Genomic DNA, 21,392 nt, shown 5'->3' on the forward strand with positions numbered 1-21,392 from the left:
GTGGTACTTATAGGAGTTTCCAAGTGTGCATTTACATGAACGGAAGAAAGAAGTTGGAAGATAGAGGGCAGAGGAGAACGCAGAGCTGACATCACTGTAATCTGACGAGATCCTTATCTCCCTGTCTCTCAAAGCATGACTAAAACCGAGTGCTCATCTAGGACCTGTTAAAAGGGCCTGTCAGACCCTGTCTCTTACACATAGGGACAAAACAAGCTGTAGTAGCTCATGAGATACACACTGCAAAGCCAAGACCTAAAGTAAATTACCAGGAGGTTTTTTTAGTATAATTACATATAGGTCTAACATTTCATATTTGGAAATAACTGGTCATTCTTTAAATAAAAATGTGTTGTTAAGAAGTGAAAATGTCTTCCTGAGCATTATATATTAAATCTGTGTATAAAATGCATGTCCAAATGACTATATACATGTGATTATTATGGTTTTTGATCTCGGTGAAGTGTTCTTTCCCTTGCAATGCATTACAACTGCAATGAAATTTAACCACATGATCAAACTATATGTTAAACTCTCACTAAATATGTTCCCATACCATTCTAACCAGATTTTAAACTGTTATAAATAGTCTCAAGCTTCTAAAACTGTCTAATAACTAAGGTTAGTCCATCTTAAACCAACCATAATGCTAATCCTAAATCTCGTTTGCTTCCTAACTTGAAAACCCTGCTAATCTTGATGCCATGTTTTTTTTTTTTAACCTTGTGACACTTGAACTTCCAGATATTAACCTCTAACTATGTGTCTCTCTAAATTCTTTGAAGGCAACTTTGATAATGAACGGCTGGCTATAGCCAGGCAAAGAATCCCATACAGACTCGGTCGGGTAGTTGACGAGTGGCTACTCGACAAAGGTAAAAAAAATGAATTAATTAAACAGTGACTTAATGACTTATTAAGGCTCTGGAAGAGGTGCAGTTTCCTGAAGTTTACAATATTGGCATCTGCAAATTGACTGAGTTGTGGAGCAGGATTGTTAACTGTAGCTGCCCACTCAGTGTGTCCACTATATTGATCACCTCAGGTCCAATCTTGGCCTTATTTTGTCTATTTTCAACAAGGCACTACTGTCCTTTCCCACACCGAGAACTGCACCACTTCGGAGATTAACATTTAATACATAACATAATCCCTGACTAACCCTTTAACAACACCCCATAACTCCAGTAACTGTCTGCAAATAGTCTGCTGCTTTCTATGCTTTTTTCTTTTTTCTTCTTTTTTTTTCTACAACACCTGAAACATTATAACATTATTTCCTAAAACATGGAAAAAAAAAATCCCTAACATACCGAAAAGTCCTAAACATTCCAATTTCAGTTTCAAATAGTTAAAGGGACGGAATGCGATTTTTTTTTGTGCAATGAACGACATAAAATTGAATTATGGCCATTTGATGTGTCTTAACCCTTTGAGTATAAAAAAAGCAAGAAAATTTACTTTTACATAAAGCATGCTTCCAAAAATGGCAAGAAAAATTGCAAATGTGAAAAATGAGCTTGCGCCAACCGCCGGCATCAGCACCGTCACCTGAACCTGTAATGTGTACCATTTAAAGTTCACCAATTTTGACTTTTTCCTTTTGTTACACTAGTCATTTGTATGCAAACTCATCTGATAGATACGCATTCCACCAAAATGTTAAGCGTAGAATAAATGCATCTACATAACAGCCGGTAAGAGTGACCTTTTTGTTTCTGCATATTTCTAATTTGAAAACAAATGCTTAAGAATTGCAGTGCAATTCACCGTACTAAAACCGTACACGCCATTTACACACGTCACGAAATCGGCAGCAGAAAATGCGCCTTGCTCATAGGTCGTCGTGGATTTCATTTCGTATTCGATTTTAAATAGGTCAATAAACAAAAAGTCAACACTAAACTACTGCATAATTACTTCTCAATAACTCAGAGGGTTAAACATCTTCTAACTTCCAACTATAAATGAACTAAATAAATCTAATTAATCCTTAATCAGGTAACTAGATCAATTTGTCTACACTTGACCTAAACAATGTCCCTTTAACACACAAGTTTTTATAACGTTCCAAACTCCTCATATTTTAGTAGAGATGCTCTGTATGAATGTTGCTTATGATATTAGAGTGTAAACACTGTTTCTGTGGATTATGTATGCAAAAGTAAGTCTTTGGTTCCCCTCAATACATCCAGTCCTACCCTTAAATCAGTTCTACCATTTCCAAAAAGTGTGTGCTGAGCAACGAGAATCATTCCGCCATAACCACGCTTACAATGTATGATAAGTGTGACTTTGTGATCTTACTATCACTACCACACTGCAGAAATCACACGATACAAGTGCTCGAGTGCCTCACGACACAGGTACTTATACTGAATAGCCATTGAATCCAGAGTTAAAGGTCAATTGCTTAAAACTGCGCACGGTTTTAGGCTGAAAACTCCAAAGTAAAAGAGATGGCAAAAAAATCTGGATGGAGAAGTGGGTCTGCAAAATGGGGTCATTTAAAAAAAAACTGAATAGGGTGCATTAAAATCGAACACTGTTCAGATCTGAGAGAAAGAGTGAAGTCAGTATAGAGCATTTGAACACGTTCTAGAATACGTTACAATACCAAGATACAGATCGACCATTAAGACACATAGTGGACGCAAACATTTATATTGAATCACAAGTCAAATCTGGGCCAATGCCACAGGGGGGCCAAAGAAGCAATTGTCTGTGTTTTCTGAGTAGGATGTACATATTCTATTTCCCCTGACAGTTACAGCAACAATAGCAAATCATTAACTTCTGTGAGCTCCTGATGGCCAAAAGAGGGTAGTATATTGCTTGAATTGTGTTACTCTGCCCTTTAATATGCTATAGCATGAGCACCAGTTTCACATCTCTCAATAGAATAATGTGGTGGGAAAAAAATGTATATCATAGAAATAAGAAATACAGTGTATGCTGAAGAAATCCTGGGAGTTTCCTGGACCCCCACTTGGAGAGCCACTTTCTAAAGCGCATACTCAAAGCATGTAAAGCCTTTTGCCTGTATTTTGACCAACACTATGTTTCCCAAATGGCCACGTATTTTTATTATATCAACATGTTAATTCAGAGGCTCATGTTACACAGTTCATGGCAACAAATATGATGCATTGTGATCAAAACATAAAGTTGTGGCTACATGTTGCTCAGCTTCTGGTCTTGAAATATTAACTCAACATTAGCTCATGGACATGACCTCTCACAACCTCTAGCTCACCTCAGAGGGGTCTGTACCGAGCTGATTGTGTGATTGCAATCTGTTTTCCATGCAGATGCAGGAACATTAGGATTCACAAAGCCCTTTTCACAAATTACAGTTTGGTTTTTTATCTAGTCTCAATTTGTGTACCCATTTATGTAATTTCACAGCATCCTCTTACACAAAGAGCAGGAAAAATGCTGCAGCATAAATATCCTTCTGATGAGTCCTAGACTTCCCTATATTCGCTGTTTCCACCATTATTTAACATCATGCTAATAAAAACTAGAGCCTACTTGTATTGAAAGGCAAACCTCACATTAGGCCTGGAGAGGCTCTCTGCAATGCCAGAACAACTGCCCACTTCATAATTAGAGTACTCTTTGTATGACTGTTGATCAGGAATAAGTAGAAACTCAAGTCCAGCTTTCACTGGCAAATGCCTGTTTCTCCATCAGTTTCCCCCCTTGGGCTTTTTAAAATGCTATTAAAGTTTAGCAGCTTGTGAATCTTTCTAGTAACACAATTTGATTGTTTGACTTTTTTATCCAATTAGAACACCTGTGATTTGCAATTTTACATTTTATTGCTAGAGGAATCTAACTACATCCAGATTTTTTTTTTTTTTAATAAACAGCCTCTATTCTTGTTGATCAAACACCTTTAGGGCCGATTCCCTAAAATTTTACTGTACATTTACAAGACAGTTATTGTTGATCTGAAATTCCCCAACTGTAAAATAAATCCCTTCCACTCCAGTGTGGATTTTTATGCACCTATTCCAACTATTCAGAGACCGCTTTTTAAATATGTTCAATATTAATTTGGCTGTTTATTGAAGTCATATAGCTTTTCATTTCTTAGCTTTGAACCTGCAGAAGGTCCATGTTAGACATGATTTGGAAGTTAACCATAATTTGTTTTTTTTCTTGGTTTTTTTTTTTGTTCGTTTGTTTGGATTAAAACTGTTCAATTCAAATGACAGTCACATTGTCTAAAAACTATAAATACTCAATACAAATGTAACATTGTTGATAATAGGTTGTGATTTCCACTTCTGTAACAAGATTTAGAAATCGTTGAATAATTCTTTGTGGAGAGCCCAAATCCCGTATCTATTGCTCAACCAAAAATATATATTTTTTATAATTACAATAACAAATCCAATTTTTTTCATTTAAATAGGGTTCCCAAGTGGTGCAATGGAAAACTCCTTAATCCAGATGTCATGAGACATCAAATCCAGGAAAAGAAGGGTGGCATACTCTCTCTGCTAACAATCAGTGACACTATGGGCACAATCATGGGTACAATCTCTCGGTATGCATGTGGAAGTGGGCGGATAGCGCTTTCCTCTGAGTGTGTTATACCGTCCCCTGACATTGCATGAGCAGCTGTTTGAAAAAATAATAAAATGCACTTGGAAGCATATGATAGCCTTCATTCGCCCTGCCTGGTTTGCTGTCTTGTGACAGGAGAGAGCTGCCTGATGGGTGGAAATGGGCTATTGACTAAATTGAGGTGGGGGCAACATTGAAGATAAACAAGGCTAACATAGAGAAAGATGGTGCTATTGTTACAGTACATTTTCACCAGAGTGAGAGAACTGAATGGAGAGTTGAGGGGACCAAACACATGGAAAAAATAATGTGTGGGTGTGTGAGTGTGCGTGAGTACGTTTGTATGCATGTTTGTGTCTCTGTCTGTGTCTGTGCATGAGGCCTGAGGATGAGGGGGAAAAAAAACTCATGCCCTGGTAACACATTAGCATTGGAGCTGCTAGATGACACTTATCCATGCAGATTAGCAACAACAAGTCCTGTGAATAAAACATTTTCAAAACTACTTTACATATTCATAAATAGTTATCAAATTTTATTCTCTTCATTATTTGTATTATTAGCAATGAGGCACAGATAATTATATATACAGCTGCATTCTGTAATAAGTGCATTTTGCATTGTTCTTCCATATAACTAAACCCCTGCAGACTACACGGCTAATTGCTGAACTCATGATTTATATACCACTTTGACTCTGTGAAAGTCTAAAGTCTATATTCATTCAAACTTGAGATTTCCATTGGTGGGTCCAAATGTTAGAGTGTTATTGGCTCATGCAGGAAGACTCTGTCATAAAATATTCAAAACCTACCTTTTAGTTGAACTAATGTTATTTCTTTTATGTCTTGTTGCTGCTCTGCATCTTTCTTCCACTTCTTCTTCTTTTCTTCTCTCACCCTGGCTTTCATCCTTCTCCATTTCCTTCCGCTTTGGTACCACCACAGGGCGGCAGTTGACTATCTTCAACAGCCAAGCAGCCATTAAGATCGGAGGCCAAGATAAAGGCCGGCCATTCCAGGGTCAGATCTCAGGCCTGTACTACAACGGACTGCAGGTACTAAAGCTGGCAGCCGAGGGTGACCCCAGCGTTAAAGTGGAGGGCAACCTGCGCTTGGTGGGAGATGCGCCTTCAGTACTGTCCACAGAGACCACCTCGGCTACGCCTCCAGCCGCCATGGACATGTCCACCACCATCATGGAGACCACAACCACCATGGCAACCACCACCACTCGAAGACAGCGCTCCCCCAGCCTCAAAGACAGCATAACTCAGGTGTGCAGAAGTGTGTCAACATCCTCATAGTCTTGCTAGATAACAGTAGTATAGAGGTCTAGTACTGATGGTTCATAAATTGCACTTTGACCTGCTTTTCTGTCATCTGTCCCTGCCTTAACACAACACCCCAATCTAACAAAACAAATAAATAAATAAATAGATAAATAAATAAATATTACATTAAGACAAAATACAAAAAGTTACAAAAAACTTTCCTTTTACAGATTTAAAGACTTTGAAAAAAGTCTTTACTGTTTGAAAATTCATATAAGAATAATATTATATCTTCATAACCCCCAGCCCTACTTAGACATTTTAATGTATATTTCAAAACTATAAAAACCTATCATGCAAAATTGTGTACTTTTTAGACAGACATTTACTCTGCTATGCCTGTGTAGTGCATGAGGTCTTCAAGATTTTGAGAACCTTTGCTGCAGCAGTCTAACCAGATCCTTCTAGATAGTCCTTCCAGACCTTTTAACATTGATCTCTGGCTTATCTCGATATTATTAGATTATCCCTGCTAAATCTCACTTCTATTAACTCCATCCCTGTCTATAACACAGTTATATAGATGGATGGATTTCCCTTTCGAGTCTCGGCTCCTTTCGCATTGCAATCGGAAAACTTAGATAGCTTTTTTCACCACGGTGACCTTTGGCGTAGTCAGAATAGGTCAGTATGGATTTGATAATACTAAATGAGCGCACCTGTACTGACCAGACTTGTATATCTGATAAATTTCAAGCGTTAATACTGGAGAGAACAGGAGAAGGCACACAAGTCTCTTGATGATTATCATTTTGATGTTTGTTTTCACGATTACAATGTAATGTTTCATTTTTATTTTTTTTAAACAAATGCTAATTTTTCAGCTGAACAAATGAATCTAGCTAAACATGTCCATCAATGGCAATACTTTAATTAAAAAAAAATACTTTCTTTTTCTTTCTTTTCTTCTATTGGCTGCTTTCCTTAAGGGTCACCACAGCAGATCATCCGCCTGCCCCAGATCAGCTTCTTTCAAATCAACCACCTTCATATCTTCTTTCACCACATCCATAAACCTCATCCTTGGCCTTCCTCTTTTGGCAGCTCCATCCTTAGCATTCTTCTTCCGATATACCCATGTCCCTCATCTGCACTACATATATACCTCATGTCCTTCATTTATCCTGGCTTGGGACCAGCACTAAGAGTGCACTGGCTTGTGTAAGCCCAATGACTGTTTTTAGTAAAAGAACATACTATATCCAAGCATGCACAATTAAAAATGCTGGTATTTTGGCTATCCAGCAAGATAAGCTTGTTCAATTCTACCAAGACAATGTTACAAATCATCACGAGTTGTCAGAAATCAGTACAGTCTCTTAATAAAGAAAATTATCAACTTTTGTTTGAACAGGAAGTAATGCAACAGGATGGCAATCGTATTTGAATTAAAGCGTTTGCTCATCTGTTGAATTGTTCGTCTAAACAACGCTCACATTCCCTATGATTTATCCGTCAGCGAGATTAATCACTATTTATTTTCAGTTTCGCTTTTCAAATGTTATTTTTAGCCAAATGAAATCATCATACAGCCCATTTTTAATTGTGCATGCTTGTCATTCTTGCTCACAGCGTCAGCCTTGTGTTTCTTCCTGCTCCTCCGGCGTATATCTGCGGAATTAAAGCATTCGCTGAACTCGCTGCACCTCTGCAACAGTTGACGTAAACAGCTCGCTCAGCTTCATCTTGTGTGCAGGAGCAGGGAGGCATTAATGCGTTTCCTATTGATTGTCATATCTGGATTCATTCCCTTTGTGTCAATTCCTGTTATGTGTCAGCTCAAAGAGAAACACCTTTACAGATCCTTGGTATTCTTCCCAGTGTCTGAGGGTTTATTTGCATGCCATTCAACACCAGTGATCACGAGATGTGAACTGATATGAATAGGGCATGCCTAATAACAATCAGTGTCACTCCGAGCTGAACTGTCAGGCTTTATAAGTGCCTGTATTTTGCTTTAGCATGAATGTAAACATTGGACAGACCCAGAGGCGGGCCTGTGTGTACACCAAGAATCCTATTAATCCGACTTTCATTGCATATAAATAGTAATATAGCGCAAAATGGGAATGAAAGTGAGATGGCTTAGTGCCGAGGGGCTCCCAATGCACAGCTGCTCTCTCTCTCTCTCTCTCTCTCTCTCTCTCTCTCTCTCTCTCTCTCTTGCACATCCTGAAAAGGTGAGAGATGTGAGAGATGTAAGCGGGATTAAAGAGTGTGCCTTTCATTTAAATGTCTGTGTGAATATGGATAGGATGGCAATCAAAGTTTTACTCATATGTCAAAACCAGCAAGTCAAATGTTTAGGTGAGAAGTTTCAGAGATATTATCAAGGAGGAGGAGCCAAGCCAGTGGATGAAATATGAATGGGATTGAGAATAATGTTCAATATACATTGATCAGGCATTATGACCACCTGCCTAATATTGTGTTGTTCAAATAATGAGTTTATAAAATACAAGAACAAATTTCAAGGAGTGGAAACTGCATTTATTTTTTGACACACTGCCCTGCTATATTTATACACTTATCCCAGCGTTTAACTAATGCCTGGAAAGACTCAACATAGGAAGATTTGTCAGTACGCCTGAACCATTCTAGAACCGCCTGCTTCACTTAGTCAGAAAACCAACGTGACCGGGATCGTCGGCCATCTCTAACATTCTTACACCACATCTCATCACCATAATGTGTTTGAAGTGTTCTGTAGATATCTGCTGGTTTTACGCTTTTGTTCACAAGAATCTTTATCACCACACACTGTTGATTACGGTCTCTGGACAGGTCTGCGACATGTGCGCCGTCCTTTAATAATAGGACGCCAGAAGCCAAAAGAGCAAAACTGGCCTGCTGTCTCGATAGGAGGATTGTCATCCGTTCTCCCCAGCCAGTCACCTCAAGCCAATCCCGGGTGTCTGTATGCCTAGGCGTAGGTGTACAAGGGCAGATTGCATTTGTCTTCGGGTGTGCTACGCCACTCTGTGACACAGCATGAGCATCAGGTTGAGCATGTGTTAGTCCTTACCATCCCGGGTTGGTATCTGTCAAATGACCAGGGAGAGCTGGGTGTGAACTGGCAGGGAGAAAATAAGAAAAACCCAGTCTGGAAAAGCTGCACACTGAAAAGATGGCAAAAGCTTACCAAGAATATCGAGGAGAAATTGCGTGTTAGGTGAGTACCAGAGTTGTAAAAGAGTAGAAGAAATGGAGGCTCTTGGATACTTCGTTGATAACAGACTGGACTAAACTGTATTGTGATGTTGCCAAAATAGTCAATTTATGAATAATCTGCTTGTCTAATGTTCTCAGCGTTTTTGTTGACCAACAGATTTTATTAATAATAATAATAATAATAATAAGTTTAATTTATATAGCGCCTTTTCCAAGCTCAAGGACGCTTTACAAGGTACAGTATTTCAATATTTCAAGACAGATGAAATATAATGAACATACATAAACAAACATATTCGTCAGACATTTGCCCAGGACGAAGGATCACATGCAGCTGCATGAGTTAATAGCATAGACAAACACAGACACAAAAACATACAGGACAAGAGAAAGAACACTACATAGTACATGAAACATACACCACATTTCAGAAAAATTAAGGACTCCTAACACATATGCATTGACTGATAGTGGAGGTTGGAAAGGTGGGTCTTAAGCCTTGATTTAAATTCAGACAGAGTGGTGATGGTTCTGAGTGCAATGGGTAAGAGTTCCATAGTGTTGGAGCAATGACAGAAAAGGATCTGCCACCCGCAGAGGATAGAATCTAGGAACACGTAGAAGTTCAGAATTTGAAGACCGGAGTGATCGTGAAGGAACATAGGATGAGAGAAGATTGGAAAGAAAGGGGGGGAAAAGAACATTTAGTGCCTTATAAGTGAGCAGCATGATTTTATATTTTATGCGAGATGAGACTGGCAGCCAGTGAAGATCAAATAATATAGGGGTAATGTGGGCAGATTTTTTATTGGAGGTTTTGGATTTTGTCCCCTTTAAACAGAATCTGTTTTCTGTGTTTCATGTTAGAATCAATCATTAGACTTTTCTGTCATATTGCAGGTCGATTTAAGTAAAGAGCTGAATCAGGGATCTGGATCTTTCTGGGATCTAGTTTAAATGTCACAGCCAGGGACAGTTTTTATTCTCATGCGAGCAACATCGGACGCTCAGGAGATAAAAAATAGCCACATTAATTGGTTGCTTTTACAGCACTGCGTGTCATGTATATACCTTGTTCTTTCATTAATCATCTGGATTATCCTGCTCAGGGTCACAGCGGTTTCCATAACATTCCATATAACGCACGTCGCTTTAGCGAAACTCCATTTTGGATTTAAGAAGTCCTCAGATGTGCATGTCCAATAAAACTGCGGGTAAAAGCTCTCCAAGTAAAGCCATAGTGGAGTTCAAAATGCAATCAACAACGTTTTGTCTGTATTCATGAGATTACAGCAATTTAAGCGTCCTCCACTGGGAACACTCCAGTGTTTGTCTTTGCGCAGTGTCACAAATTAGTTATGGTGCATTTGTCAGAAACATATCGAAACAAATGTAACCCCTGGTTTCAGCACACTTCATAAACTTGTCTTATTAAACACAAACGCATTGTGCAGAATTGCAGATAAGAGAGGTCCTCATTATGCTTTAATAAATGCAGCCAGGCAAAGCTAACGCTGCAGTGCGTCTGGTAATGAGGAGGCGCAGGATATCAATGTTTTGTGTGCGCACTTAATCATAGTCATAAGAAAATTTATTTTGCCATTTTATTTGTAAGGAAAAGACATTTGTATAATGTCTTTAGTGGAGTAATGTACACCTTGATAGTGATCATATTGGGTTTATTTTTTCCCAACATGTATTTGTGTTCAAATATATTTGTAAGTTGTAAGAGTGACACATTGCTTTAAAAGCTTACACTGAATTAAAATTAGTAAAAGCTGCATCTATTTGTCTTTATTTTTATAATGATAGTGAAGTGGTAATAGAATGATAATTGGAGTGTAATAATGCATTTTAGATGCTCCAGCGAAGGAACATATTGTGATTTTGTACATATTTAATTTGACAAATTGTTTTACACATCGACTAATATTAAACTTATAACCCTCTTTTCGATTTGACCAAAACAGATGGATTAGAAACAGATCAGTCAAAATAGACATTTTTTTTCTTCTGCCCAGCTGCTGAAAGTGCATGCTGGGAGTCACATGGAGCCAGAGACCTTTTTAGCCGGAGCTGGTTAGGACTGTCTGCATGGTAATTCGATCAATAACTGGATGTCACTCATGGCTGAAGTGCTAATATTCATGTGCAGAATGAGGAGAGAATATTTGCATATATTCCGCTCGAAGCAGCCAGGATCTTGATGAATGAGAAATATATTGAAGGTCATGATAATGTCCTTCATGTTATGGAAAGGAGCTTGTCATGCAGCCGGGTGTGCTTCAGGGCCAGGAGTGTCCTACAGCCTGCTGCACTGTTGATTGAATAAGCTTCTGCTGATATTGTTTATAGGCTTTTCTAATATGGAAGGTCACAGTCCACAACCGAGTGGGAATTTATTCTCCGGTTTTGGTATGAATTTTCTTGAGGAATGATTGTTGGGACTGAAAATAGCGATATTAATGTCACAATCGATACGAATCCACTTTTCCTCCAAGCCTTAGCTTGTTAGGTGTAGATGATGTCCCAATAAACAGCGATGTGCTTGTCCAAGTGAACAGTGAAATTATGACCTCCTGATAGGAACGAACAAACCGACGCATCAAAATCAGTCACAGCCCAGATCCAATTACATGTTTTATGAATATGAGGTGCGTGTGCAGAATGTTCATTTACTCTACGACTCCAGACTGGGAAAGTGACAAGAGTTGGCGGGTCGCTCTATATTCTATACACCATAATGAATACGGCAGATGTGCGTATAGTGAGACGTGTAAACAGCTGGATTTTTCTGATGTAAATTTCAAGAAAAGATGACTGGGCACGTAATGGCTACATGACCTTTCATGTATATTAAGTAAAATTCTCTGTAAAATTTTTGATGTTCAACTAAAATACCTCTAACTTTCCAGAACTCCGATGACCTGTTGGTGGCGTCGGCAGAGTGCCCCAGTGATGACGAGGACCTGGAGGAGTGCGAGCCTGGCACTGGTGAGTAAACAAACAGAAAAGGCCAACAGCACTGTGGCTCTTCAGATCCACTCACTGCACACACTTCAGCCTCAATAACGCTCTACAAGAAACCACTAATAGCCATTTGGACCAGCCTGAATATAGCACAGCCAAGCCAGTGCTGATTTAGTATCATTTTATAGAAAAGGCCAACCAGCAGCTGTCACAACTGGTGATGATGTGCCATAGTTTTGATAAAATGTCTTATAAAGCAGGATTTCCCAATCCAGTCGAAAGTCTTTTTTTTTCACTGCTACCCCTAACAGACCTCAACCAAGACATCAAGAACACCAAGTACCCTTAAAAAGTTATTTTGGGAGCTGAGAACGAGCTCAGATATGGACTGTCTGAGGGTTCCCTGGGGAATCTCTGCATTATAACACTATACTTCCATCCAAAAAAATGTATTAGAAAACACAGTGCAGCTATAATGTAGGGGTGTGTGAGTTATAGCCTGCAGGGCATGTGGAGTCTGTCACCAGTGTTTAAATGGTACACAAGCTTTTTAAACATAGTGTTAAAGTTGCCAGATTGAATAAAGGGACATTTCTCTGGAAATGAAGCACCACGATTTGCAATGATATTAAATAGACGTTGAGAAAAATGGATGCTATTATTCTTGTTTTTGTTCTTTGAACAGAAATTATTATTTCTTATGTTGCATATACAATATATCACCAAATCCCCCACAACCGAAAAAAAATTTTTTTGAATTCATTTAATTTATTGCATTCAAATGTATTCTGTATAGTTGTTATTTAAAATTACATTACATTTAATTTAGGATTTCCTTAACTGACTTAAAAACAGTTAACAGTGAAGGAATATAATCTCTGGACATGCACATTGTATTATTCCAGCATACAAGAGATAGAAGTTAAAAGAAGTAGCTGTTACTGTATGTTAGATGATTTGATCACAGGTAAGAATGTTCTAAGGCATGTCAAAAAGATATCCTCCATACATGTGAGGATATTACTTGAAATAAAATGAATATGTCATAAATAATTAAATGGATTGCAGCCTGCAAATTCTAAGCTTTAGTTGCTAAACAATGTGACAGGCAAAGATTTTTGAAGTCTATGGAGAGCGAATTAGCAAAGGATTACTGTTGACTATCTGGCGCATTAACTATAATAAGATTTAAATTATTATTATATTTACAGCATTCGCAGGTGAAGATGAAATGGGGATTGCAGGCAAGGCTCAGCCAATCAGATTTCAGAGCTAAAATATTCTGCTTTATATACTTCTATACAATATTTATTACTATTATTATTATTATTACTTATTATGATTTTTTATTATAAACTGGGCAGTGATTTCTTTTTTTTTCTCCACCTGGCTCTTCATTAAAAAAAAAATTGGACACCCCTACTGTAATACAACACAGCCATTTATTCAGAATGTCATCAGACTGACTTGAAAATTAACATATTCTATCCCTGATTTATTCTGTCACCCTCATGTTGGTTGTGCAGAGCCAGGCTTTCCTCACACATCCTCGTTAATCACTATAAATGAAAAAAGAGAACGGACACTCCTCCTAAAGTGTCACACTGTTATCCAGCCTGCCGAGAAACTGTGCTGAAAATTCAAATAGCATGTGTACTTAGCATATTGAGAGGTGTGAAATATATATATCTATATATAAAGCACTGCAGAAGAGTGTCCTTCCAGTGCGGCTGGTCTTTACATATTCACCTCGAGAAATCACACCTCTCAGTATGCTAGCACGTGGCATTGAAATCTTCACCCCCGCTTTATATTAAGTGTCTGGAACACAGTATCTGTGTAGGTATATGTAAACTGTACTTGATGTCTACAACCTAGGAAAGGGTTTCAGGATAAAAGCCAAGAATCCTTAACAATAGCAAAGAGTGAGGATGTGTGTACAGTTTCAAATGTGTTACAGCTCTACATTTTACATAAGTTATCTGTACGTGTTGTAACTTAGATTGCTACATGTATTTAGTTTTTTTATTAATGAAAACTCACAAAAAAAAAATTGTCTGATAAAGTTTCCAAATAAAGTAAAACTAGAGTAATCTCGCCGATTTTTAGCGTTGTTTTATTAATCGGCATCGGTCGATGGTGCTGCACATTAGGCCGATTATTAGGTAGGCGCGTCTGACACACCAAAACAACAAAGAATATAGCTCTCCCATATCAGCAGGTGGCAGTAGTCTGTTTTCAGCATCCAAACAGTGGAACCAGAAGAGCTAGCACTTTAAATATCTAAAGCATGGAACCAACCCCAGCCATTAGGGTTGCACAACCCAGTGCACTCTTAGTGCCGGTCCCAAGCCCGGATAAATGGGGAGGGTTGTGCCAAATCGAACATGCGAATCATGAATACGGATGATCCGCTGTGGCGTTTGCACTAAAAACTAAAAATTGCCACATTATCATTGCCGCAATCATTACGGATTCATGTAGTTTGTTGTTTTGTTTTTTTATATCATGTCTGCTAAGTTGAAAGGACAAGTGGCAAGAATGACAGTTCATCAGTTTCTGTATTTTTTTTATGTGATCATTCACTAAACTAAATAGCCAATCAGAGATCTTTTTCTTGCCGAAGAGCTCCGCCTTTCATATTTTATTGGTTAAATATGATGCTCCTTTTGGAGAAAGAAAAAGAATAACATTTGAAAAGCGAATGAGAGTCATTTTTTGGAACTGTATTGTTAGTGAGCCTTTAACAAGCTGTAGTTTAGGGTACAGGTAGAGACAGAGACCAAAACCTGCTGATAAGTGCACTGATTGGCGAGGCTTGTGTTGTTCAATCAATGTTTAATTTAAGCAATTTTCTGTATCATGTCTTATTAATTAACTGATAGATTTATCAGATCGGCCATCGACCTGATTTGTAAATATTGGCATTTGCATCGGCCAGAGAAAAAAACTATCCCAGTTGACCTCTAATTAAAACTAACTTCAACACTGGTGTTCACTGCAATACTAACAAAAAAAATTACAAATCCAAATACAATTTCAGCAGATCAAACCTATGTTGATTGCTGTTGAACAAGGTTTAATAATAAAAATTTCAATGTTAAATTCTCTCTTATGTATAAATATGCATATGTATTGCCATATTGCCAAGTACAAGGGCCAATAAATTGCAGTTAGAATCTAACCAGAAGTGCAAATAGCAATGTACTATATAAATAAATCGAATATAAATAAATAAATATACAAGAAATGTATAAAAAAAAATATATGTATGGAAAGCAAAAAAAAATTGTAAAGTTCAAGGTTTAGATGTAGAGGTATTAATCTTGACATAAAACTGAAATACAAAAATCAATGCAAAAGTTAAGCAAAACAAAAAAAGGACATTTTTAAATCTACAGTTTTAATGACTGCAATATATGAACACAACAAAAATCCAACAGATTGAGTCAAATCAAGTAGGCTTTTATTGTCAATTCAAGCAGATTGTCATTGTGCAAAATACATGTAAAGAGCCAATGAAATGCAGTGATGTAGAGTACAACACAGTGAAACGAAATAACATCCCCACAGGAACAAGGTGTTACAAAAAACAACATAAATGAACACAATACAACACAAAACTAACTAGGACGTGTGCAACATTTAGGGCAATAAACAACACAAGACAGTTACATAGTAAACATAGTGGCATTGCAACGCTGTCCAATACAATAGATGTGTAACAGTGCAAATGATTTCTGGATTTAATTATGTGGAAATACAGAAATGATATACTTTCCGTAAAGCTGCAATCCAGCTGAAATGTGCACAGCTGTGCAACTGTACACACATCCTCATTTCAAAGGCAGGTAGCTTACAGGTTTTAGAGTTACAGTATGCAATGTGATCAAGTGATCTTAGGGTAAAGCTGGATAACTGGCATTTATTTTGTAACTATGAGCATAAATCGGTAACAGAAATAGTATTACATTTAATAAGATTACCAAATTGTGTTCTTGTGCATAATTGAATTCAACAATCAGTGCTCTGCGTTTTCTCTGTGTTCATGTTGAATAAGAGCAATGATAGAAATTATGCCTTTGAAAGTTTGGTAAATCATGACGTGTGACTTCCTCAAAAAAAAAAATTTGACCCAGATCCAGTGTATGTGTGTAAGTCGTAGCTGAGAGTCATAACCCAATGTGAATGCTCCACTTCTCCGGCTAATTTACATTGCTAAACGCTAATTCCCCCAGGCAGTGAAATTCCAGCCGAGGCACTCATTATGGTCGGAACTTTCCGACAACATTCTTGCTGGCAAATATATTAACACATCTCAGTGCTTCATAGTGGGAACACCTAATCGATTAATGTCACAATCAGACTTTATCCATGAAGGAATCTGTATAAATGGTCTTGGCTTCATTTTAATAACAAATTGGTATACACCGGTTTACAAATGTTATCGACTTGTTTTCTAATCTACAAATTTAACCATGTTGCGGACAGGTAGAATATCATGAATTTGAATTAATCTTTTTTTTTTTTTTTTGCGACTACGTTTTGGAATATCTGAATGAAGAAAGCTTGTATTCATTTTCTGTCTATGTCTTTGAGTGTATTTGTAATTAGATTAGCAAAAAGAAAAAAGGAGTCAAGCACCAAAAATGTTCAGATAAATATAAGGGGGAGAAAAGTTTGTATGTTTAAGGGATCATCTTACACACCTTTCTTTTGTGTAATTTGCTTTTTTTCCCCCATGCAAAAATCATCCGGCCTATTTGTTGATGTAAGTGACCCAAACTCCATGGTTTTGTTATTTTGCTTTACCAAAGAAGAACGAGGAAGAAGCTTATTATTTGTTCAAGCAGTTACACATGCATCTGATCTTAAAATATCTACCTTTGAAGAACATGTGATAAGACTTAACCTTAGTCAGTATTGCTTTTTTGGATTATGAGATCTTGTATCAGTGTGTATATTTTATGCTACTTAGATTATCTGCTATTCTATAGTGTAGAGTTAATGAGATTGTAGTACTGGTTTCTTTACTGTGCACTAATTCTTGCTCCTTACTGTCTTTTTCTCTGTATCTTCCGTCACAGGAGGTGAATTAGTGTTGCCTATAATTACCATGGACACCCAAGACCCCCAGTCTGTGGCCCCACATTACCCTGCCATTCCCCCTCCCCCTACATCCCTGAGTCCCCTCCAGACCACCAAAGAATCCCTTGTTCTCTCTGAACCGCGTCCGCCTTGCCCTCCAGACCAGGAGGACTGCGGCGAGCCCATGGAGGTGTCAGCCTTTGGCTCGGGAGAGATGACCGAGTCCGATGATGAGGACTTTTATAAAAACTCCCCAATGGTCACTGATAGGACAGTGCTGCCTCCTCCCCCTAGTGTGGGCAAAAGTGGAGGCCAAAAGCCTGGTGCCCATCGCCCTCATGCTCCCCCTGCCCCCCCTGCCCCGACAACTCACCCTGACCAGCTCCACATCCCTGCGGGTAAAATGAACACCCGCGATCAGGTGCTCCTCCCCCCAGCCCCGTCCTCCCGCCTCACTCCGGGACTAACCTACCCACCCGATTTCCCTCGTGTGCCCACAGCTCGACCCTCAGCTTCAGTAGAGAGGGGCCTCCCCGGTGCGGTGGAGGTGATACGTGAGTCCAGCAGCACCACAGGAATGGTGGTGGGTATCGTCGCTGCCGCCGCCCTCTGCATCCTGATCCTCCTCTACGCCATGTACAAGTACCGCAACCGCGACGAGGGATCCTACCAGGTGGAGCAGAGGCGCGGCTCAGGCAGCGAGAGCAACGGTGCCGTAGTCAAGGAGAAGACGCCGGGCACAACCGCCTCCATGTCTAAGACTGTCGCGAAGGGGAAGAAAAACAAAGACAAGGAGTATTATGTCTGAGAGTGGACTGTGCAAGAGAAAGAGAGAGTGCAAGATGGTGGATTGACGATTTTAGACCATAAATCACCTCCTTCTTTATTCTCATCATCTAAAGTGATATTTCAAAAAGTTATGACGCAGTAAGGTAAATATGAGGAGAGAGAGAGAGCGAGGTAAGGGAACGTCCTAATGATAAAGGGAGTGAATATGTGTCCTGGGTGTCACATATAGCCATTTTAACCTTATTTCATCCCCTTTTGTGCCTCAAGGAGATCATACATTACATTCTAGATGATGAAATGCCATTCATTCTCTTTGCGACAAAAATTGCCGTTTCCAGAGCGCAGGAATCTTTAGAGGTTAATGAATCACCATGGAAAGGGAGAGAACTCCCACCACACTAACTCATCAGCAGTCCTCTCCAGTGTCTGCTGCTTTCTCAATCCTTTGGCTAATTTTAATGTGAAATCGATTATATCCTGCAATTTGAAGTATATAAAAAATGTAATTACCCTTGATGTCATTATTCACACTGAGTGGTAAATACCTTGTGAAGTATCAGGCAGGCAAATGTTCCTCCAAATTTGCTTTTTTTTTTTTTCTTTTCTCAGATATTTAATTATGTGCTCGGTAAGAAAAACAGGCCCACAGCTTTTACACTCGATATTTCTTTGACCACATTTGCCACATTAAGGGGTTATTAGGAAAAAGTTTTCAGTGATGCTGTGTAGGTTTTGGCCAACTTTAGGTAAAAGGAGATAAAAGGTAAAAGGTGCTCATTAGCTGCATGTGTTCTTTGAGAAATCTGTATATGATTCACCTGACTTGTGATGCATTTTAAATGTAATTGTGTACTCTGTGCAATTTACAGTACAGCCACATAGAGTTGTGACGTGTTTGACTGCTACATCGTACTCTATTTTCTGAAAACAAATCGCCCTTAGCTTCAGAGCTTTCTTTATAGCCTTATATCACGTGTGCTAGCATTAATGCACCAGTAAATATGGTCTTGTATTGATTTACAAGCTGTGTTGATACATCGATTCCATATTGTTTTCAGGTTTTTTTTATATTCTTCAGTACCAATACTGATACCAAAATGAGTAACTTTAGATCTAAGATTCACTGGTGTTTAGTCAGTATCTCGAAAAAGGCGGAGTGTACGGGCGGTCGACCTGAGTGTGTACGAGTATCGGCAAACTGGACCACGACTTTCAAGCAAAGTATAGACACTGACAACATGACACACATCCTTAGTGCTCAGTGCTTGCAGAATTAAAGTACTTTGTTTATGATAGTTTTTTCACAAGCTTGCTTCATTGCACCATGCTAGCGAATTCACAGAACAGGTAATTTTTAAAGCTGTGTTCGCTCAGGTCTGCTGTCCGTTTCCGTTTTTTTGGTTTAAATTATTAAAAATACTGTTTAAACATCAGATATTTTAACAGGTTACCTTTATTGTAAGAAGATGCTCTAGCATCTCCTTTTGATATTTTCACAGAGCACGTCACCTCTCAGAATGTGATATCGGATGCCGGCATCAGAACATTATATATGAACATGAGTACAAGTAAATGAGTACAGAATCAGACTGATACCTTATACCAGTATCAGTATTGATGCATCTCTGATGATTTTCAGCAACTAAACTGCACTACTGGTGAAGTGGAGTTTGGTTTTAGTCTCGTTATTGTTCAATGAGCCTTTCCTACTGATCCAAATCTCTCTATCAAAATGTTCTGTCCTTATGATACACGTATGTACACATCAATATTTAATGTTAAAACCCTTTGATGATCAAAAGCTTTTGTTTAAGTATTTACTACTGCTGTGCTGGTAATAATATTCTCTATCAGCCCATTATCAATATTTTAGCACTTTTTATAGCACCTCTTCACTCCGAACATATATGGATATTATAATTTGGCTAAAAAAGAAATAAATTATAAGATATGTCACTTTGCATTGATGAACGCAGCAGTGTCTTATGGTCCAGAGAAAATGGTTGTGCTACTGTAAGAGTCAAAGGTATTGTTAAAGTGTAAAAGAGCTGTGCGCTGTCTCTCTCCCTTTTCTCTCTCTCTCTCCCTCTCTCTCTCTCTCTCTCTCTCTCTCTCTCTCTCTCTCTCTCTCTCTCTCTCTCTCTCACTCTCCATGGTGCTAAGATGTTCATTATCTATTAGGCTACTTATTGGTGTTCCATGCATGATGTATTCACATTTAACTTTTGGGTAAAGAGAGTTGCTCGATATGAAGTCATCAAGCTGATCAACATCCTACTGGACAACTCTCTTCCCCCATGTTCCTGGAAGGATTCTTAGCACCACCTCATCGTGGAGGAAAAAAAAAAAAGATCTCGGCTAAAGAAACCTAAGAAAGCTGGAGCAATTAGCATCAATTAAAAAAAAAACGCTGTATTTATGTAAATACAAGATTCTGTGGACATTGCTGACAATACATCAGGATACAGGTTTGTCTGTATGCGTGTGCGCGTGAGTGTTTCGTCCCTGTTCGTCCTCTAGCATGAGAAAGACCTAACTAGACTTTGAGACCTCTTTCTCTGCCCCTTTATTGTTCGAGAAACAAAATCCAAAATCCTGACGCCTACTGAATGAGACTGCAGGAAGTGCTTAGTGCTTCGGATGGAAGTCGTATGTGGAGAACTTTTCCTGGCATCCTCGCTGACAAAAAAAATGGAACCGTCCAACACTATGTCAAAATGCTTGCTCTCCTTTTGCCCTGTTTTGAAGGAACTTGGGGGGAAAAAAGTAACCTGACAACCGAGAACTGCTCTCGTGAAAAGCATTTCTGTATAGAGCTGCAGGAACTCGAGTCTACAAAGTCTACATTTTTTATATATAAAAAGGGCATATCCCTGAAAAGAGAAAAAAAGTGGTGTAATGTCTAGATATTTCTCACAGTCAATGATTATTATTTTACTGAAATGGCCATACTTGTTATCAGAGAAAGGTCCGTCCTTACTCTCCACACAAAATGTGGTTTTCACAACGACGATCATTTCAGTCACAAGGTGATTTTTTTTTTCCAATGTGATATCATATGGAATAAAATGTTTGCGAATCTTTATTCACTTTCTTTCAATTCCATCAGGATGAAGAATTTAGCCATATCCCTTTTTTTTTTTTTGGTTATTTTCAATACATTGTTTCAAGCTGTATTCAATTTTTTTTTTTACATGGTTGCCATTTACATAGAACAGTCAGAGTATATTCCCATTCTTACTTAATGTTATTGTAAAGTGTTCCTGTGAGATGAATTTAAATGTGTACATTGACAGAGAAAAAAAAATACACTTGGTTATATACTTCTTACATTTCTCGTTTAATGTCGTCTCTTTTTTTTTTTCATTATGTTTCAATACATTAGCTTGTGGCCAGATGTTTTTACATTCTTGCACTTTTCATATTTTGGACTGTAATTTGGAAATTAAATGAATTTAATTGA

At 38.3% G+C, this 21,392-nt stretch overlaps 1 protein-coding gene across 11 annotated transcripts in view; it reads left to right on the top strand.

Annotated features, from left to right (window-relative positions):
• The window catches only part of nrxn2a (neurexin 2a), a 399,544-nt gene extending 378,227 nt beyond the window's left edge, over positions 1–21,317 (top strand). For 5 of the 11 annotated variants that reach the window (XM_046867418.1, XM_046867420.1, XM_046867419.1 and 2 more), the window contains 4 exons: positions 786–875; positions 5,526–5,854; positions 11,998–12,076; positions 17,140–21,316. In XM_046867418.1, the coding sequence (XP_046723374.1) occupies positions 786–875; positions 5,526–5,854; positions 11,998–12,076; positions 17,140–17,948 (1,307 nt within the window). In that variant the 3' untranslated portion in view covers positions 17,949–21,316. Of the gene's footprint in view, positions 1–785; positions 876–5,525; positions 5,855–11,997; positions 12,077–17,139 lie in introns of all 11 variants that reach the window. The other 6 variants (XM_046867424.1, XM_046867428.1, XM_046867426.1 and 3 more) reach the window with 6 other exon arrangements.
• The last annotated feature ends 75 nt before the right edge of the window (positions 21,318–21,392 follow it).

This window comes from Silurus meridionalis, chromosome 15 (genome assembly GCF_014805685.1).
Source record: "Silurus meridionalis isolate SWU-2019-XX chromosome 15, ASM1480568v1, whole genome shotgun sequence".
NCBI lineage: Eukaryota > Metazoa > Chordata > Actinopteri > Siluriformes > Siluridae > Silurus > Silurus meridionalis.